The sequence below is a fragment of the Pleuronectes platessa genome, chromosome 16 (genome assembly GCF_947347685.1).
Source record: "Pleuronectes platessa chromosome 16, fPlePla1.1, whole genome shotgun sequence".
NCBI lineage: Eukaryota > Metazoa > Chordata > Actinopteri > Pleuronectiformes > Pleuronectidae > Pleuronectes > Pleuronectes platessa.
Window position 1 is genome coordinate 16,149,973 of NC_070641.1, and position 4,893 is coordinate 16,154,865.

At 44.7% G+C, this 4,893-nt stretch overlaps 1 protein-coding gene across 1 annotated transcript; it reads right to left on the minus strand.

Annotated features, from left to right (window-relative positions):
- Positions 1–411: 411 nt before the first annotated feature.
- On the minus strand, positions 412–4,517 carry LOC128458883 (glycerophosphodiester phosphodiesterase 1-like). Its single transcript, XM_053443932.1, has 6 exons — positions 4,257–4,517; positions 2,422–2,597; positions 2,131–2,236; positions 1,437–1,529; positions 710–921; positions 412–559 (listed from the first exon to the last, which is right to left on the minus strand). Exons 1-6 carry the CDS (start codon positions 4,515–4,517, stop codon positions 412–414), a joined length of 996 nt encoding a protein of 331 aa, XP_053299907.1.
- Positions 4,518–4,893: the final 376 nt, after the last annotated feature.

Below are 4,893 nucleotides of genomic sequence, written 5' to 3' on the forward strand. Positions count from 1 at the left end.
GAGAATGTTGACAAGTTGTCGCTTGGACCAGAAGTTTAACGGATTCAATTTCAGAGGGCAAAGGTCACAGTGACCTGGAATAAAATGTATGTAGACTGAAACTCAACTGGTTGATGGAGGAGCACGACTACAGGGCAGTGTCTCTAGTAACTCTAGACTTTTCAAGTTCTACTTTGTTCATTGGAAAACTGAAACATTCAAGTTTCTTTCAATGTGTTAACCCCTGTACGTGTTGAGCTGCTTTGTGTGTGTGTGTGTGTGTGTGTGTGTGTGTGTGTGTCGGTCTGTCTGTCTGTTTGTTTGTCTGTCTCTCTGTGTTTGTTTGTTTGTTTGTTTGTTTGTTTGTTTGTTTGTTTGTTTGTTTGTGTGTGTGTGTGTGTGTGTGTGTGTGTGTGTGTGCGTTGTGTTGATTCAGTAATGCGGATCACAGTCTTCCAGCAAACTGTCAGTGATGTACCCGATCTTCAGCAGGTTTTGGTAGAAGCTCTTCTCCACAGCGGTGTTCACGGTCCAGCCCACCACCTCCACTCCTCGATCTGCCCAGTACTGAATGTAGTCCCTGAGTCACAGAGAGGAGGAGAGTACAGAGAGAGGATAGCTCAGTCGATGAAGAACCTAATGTGCCTAACCCACAGCCAGAGACTGTGTCAAGTATCAACAGACACTATCTCAAAACTTGGAATGATTAAACCCTGTTAATTTCACCTACAGTGAGATGAAGTCTTTCTGCACGAGGATGGCAGAGACTCCACACAGCTTCCACAGGATGTGGTGGTGGGCCCAGTCCAGCAAGACGTCCAGAAACCCCGTCCAGAGCTGACCCCACGTGGACAGGGTCCGAGGAGTGCCATCGCCAAGGCGGCTCAGTCTCCAGGGCCGGTGGGTCAGGGCCGTGACCACGTTGGGGTCGGTCTGACGCATCTGTGGAGGAAAAACAAAAAGCTGTTTTATTGGAAATCAGATGCAGGACTTTACATTTCATCCAAACTGGTCTGTCTGAGACAAGGCCCAACGGATTCAATCAAGCTGCACCAAGTCACACATATTCATAGATATCAGTTCGCTTGTTGTAGCGCTTTTTTTTTCATCAACATCCATGAATTATTCCCTGAGAAAATTGAAAATGTTTGAAAAGGCCGGGATTCTTCGCTGACCCACATGCCTGCACGAAGTTTCATGGAAATCCTTCCAATTGGTTTTGAACAATCTTCCTTACAAACCAGCGTACAAATGGAAATGGGTGAAATCATAACCTGCTTGGCCGGGGTGTAATAATCATGATCATCAACAAGGAAACAAAAGAAAGAAAACCAGTTAAAAGAAACACATCATTCAGATATTCTCAGACACAATAGATTTTCTGTCTTCTAAAGATTCAAATCACTTTCTAGAGTTGTTGATAAGTGTCTTTGTTAATTATTTATAGGTTCTGTTACCTTGTAGATAACTTTGGGTTCAAATGAGGAAACAATGCTGGAGTTGTAAAGGACAGGAAACTTCTTGTACATCTCACGAAGCACTGATGCAGCCTGGAAAAGAAAAGATAAGATAAGATAAAATAAAACTTTATTGATCCACACAGCGAGGAAATTCAGCTTATACAGCATCAGGCACTTCAGAATGAGGAGAGAATAAAATAATATATATAATGTAATAATCATTTTTTTAATTAAATAAGAAAATACTGAGTATGTACATTATAAACACCTTTTCACTGTAGTGGTTTGTATAAAATGTTATAAATAAATTACAGTGGCACAGGATGATTGCACGAGCAAGTAAAAAACTTAAGAAAAAAAATGTGTACATAGGAAGAACCTTAGAAGAAGTTATTTTTATTTATTAAGAGGAACACTTCTAAACTATGTGATACTGTTTAAAGAGGCTTCTCCTAGATGATTTACCGTGGCTTAAACGGGAAATATTCTGTTCGATTATACGTCCATTGTTTTTTCTGCTATAATGCTCTTTATTATGACTATACACCACATGTACATATACTGTACACACAGTATACTGTACACATGCCCGAATAAAGCTTTTATTCATCTCATTGACTTCACATTGCTCATCATTTTCCTCCATCCTTCTTGCCTCTTACTCTCTTTACTACGTCAGTATATTTATCACCTTGTCAGGTTGACCTTTGACGTCAAAGAAGATGGTCAGCTGGTGTCTCATGCATTCCTCCACGGCCTCCTGCAGAGTCGGGACCTTCTCTCCGCTGAACTTCTCTCTGGAGACGAGAGAAACCACAGAAGTTTTGTTATTACGATTTGTTAAGATTGTATCGCTGATGCATCAACTTCACACGTTCAACTCTATAGCTTGAAAACAGTGTGATATATGTGAAGGGCAAGGGATCACTGGGTAGAACAATTCTTTTGCTAAAGTTATTTATACATGCGATAGGACACGTACTTCAGTCTGTGATGTGCAGCAGCGTCGAATCTCCTCAGTTGGAGAATTTGCAGTTTGTTAATTGGCCCGGAGCCGTTGGTGGTGCGGTCCACCGTCTCATCATGCATCAGCACCGGCACGCCGTCTGCAGTGAAGCTCAGGTCCAGCTCCACTCCGGTGGCTCCGTTCCTGCTGGCCTAGGGCATCGGGAGATCACAGGGTGCGAAAGAGGGCAAATGAATACTGGCGTTTTCCCTCAGAGGTTTTCAAACGACTGGAGGAAATGGGAGAGTGTGACACAGGAGGTGTTACACAGAAGGTGTCTAACCATGGGGTCGGTGGTTTGATCCCTGGCCCCTCCAGTCTGACGATACTGAGCCACATTGGCGTTTTGATAGAAATGTGATAGAAAGACTTCACAAGGTTTTGTATGAATGAGTGAATGGTGCTCTGTGAGGTCAACAAGCCTTTTACTGTTCATATTGTGGTGTTTGAGTTTTGCTCTTTCTTGAATTAAATGATCAGTAGAATTTGTTTCACTTGTTTCCATGTTTGCTGGCAGAGGACCACTGTCTCTCTTTGAGTAAAACAAGAGTAAATGAGCCCAAATAAAAACAGCAAACTGTAAGAGGCATTTTGTTATTGTTTTGTTTTGTTCAGCCTCCCACCACTTGGGGGAGCAGTTCTGCTGTTGATATAATCAGGGGGGTCACTTCACACAGGACGTGTGGTAATGGCTGTGAAAGGAAGGTTTGATTTATTTTGTCTATGTTTCTGGGAAATAGACCTATCCCAGAGAAAGTGGTTCTGGAAACCCTGACGATATAAACAAGACATCACCTTTGTTTTGGTAACTGAACACTTCGAAACAGTTAATCAGCAACCATGGTGGTTTCTTTTGATTGGCCATGGGGTCACGAGTCAAAATTCAAAAACTGCTCCATTTGTGGACAGCGTTGGATTGCTGCTGTGGTTTGACTGTGTCTTCTGGGACCAGTGTTCTCTCCTGTTGCACACCGGAGCTGTTGGAGCTGCGGATCACGCTCGGAGGGAAACAGAACTTCAGAACAACTTCATTCCGGCAAACACCAAGGTATGTGGAGCGCTACCTCCAACAAAAGAATGGCCATTGTTGTAAATGTGTGCAAACACAACTTTGCACGTAAACTCCAATGAGTTGGTGACTATATATATATATATAGGCTACCACAGGTTCTGCTTCATGTTTGGAAGGGGAGGGTGAGGTGAGGGGTATTCAGCTGCAACATGCAACTTCACCACTAGATGTCAATAAACTGTACACAGTGAACCTTTAAATTGACCAGAAAAAAGCACTAATGGAAACTACCAACCTGCAGAAAGAAAGAGAGAAAGAAAGATGATGCTTTCTAGAGCCAAAATCTCAAACAATAGAAGCTCAGTGCACCTCCAGCTCCTTCAAACTCACGAAGAGTGGATCGATGAGATATATGATCCCAGACAGATTTGGAGTGGTGTGGAGGATGGAGATGAAGCGGATGTATCAATTAAAATGAGTTTATTTTATACAATAAGAACAATGAGCATCTGATCTGCAAAGGCCGATTCATAAAATAACTCTAACAGTGTGAGCATCCCTGACCTGGATGCTTACACCGCAAAACAACAGGGAGTCACGACATTGAAATCCTCAGCATCTTCTGCAGCTTCTCACTGCAGAAGGTTTATAATTCCAGAAAACTCCATCACGACATTGTCTAATTTCTTCTACAAGGGAGATTCCAGCAGAAATTAAATATTTATTGCGGGTGTTAGATGTCTGCAGCCGGTTCCATAACCTAACACCGTGCCCAGCCCCCCTCTCTCGGCTGACTGACCTCTCTGATCGCCGCCAACGTGTTCTCCGGTGCGTCGTGGCTCCCGCCGCGGTGCGCCACCACCGGGACGCCGCCCGGAGGAGCCCCGGGCCGAAGGACGCGGCCGGCCTGCTCCGCCGGCACCGGGGGGAACTGGAACATCACCATGAAGACGTAGAGGCACGCGGTGAGCAGGGAGGCCCCCGTGGCGCTCCTGGTGCCCAGCATCAGCAGCAGGAACACCGCCGAGAAATACATCACCTCGTCGCCGATCTGCAGCATGGTGGCGGCCGGGCAGGGTGTTGGATCAACGACCGGAGCGGAGGATGGAGGAGTCGATGCTCAGGAAGATGCCACGGGACATGGATGGAGCTGCACCGCCTGCGCCCTGCTGACTACATGCTGGTGGATCGGAGAGATGAGCGAGAATCTGCTGCTTCGCGTCGGGAAGAGGGAGCGTCAGGGCGGTCGCTAATGTCCAGTGTGAAGACAAATGAGAAACATCCTCTAAAAACAGTCAAAGTGAAAAGCGTCGTATCCTATTTGTTTTTAGGATTCATGTGGAAATTAGCTATTTGGATTTTTCTCATATGTTTAACAGCTTCTGATGATTCATAAAATGTCCCAATTTGGGCTCAGTACAAATTCGAATACAAGA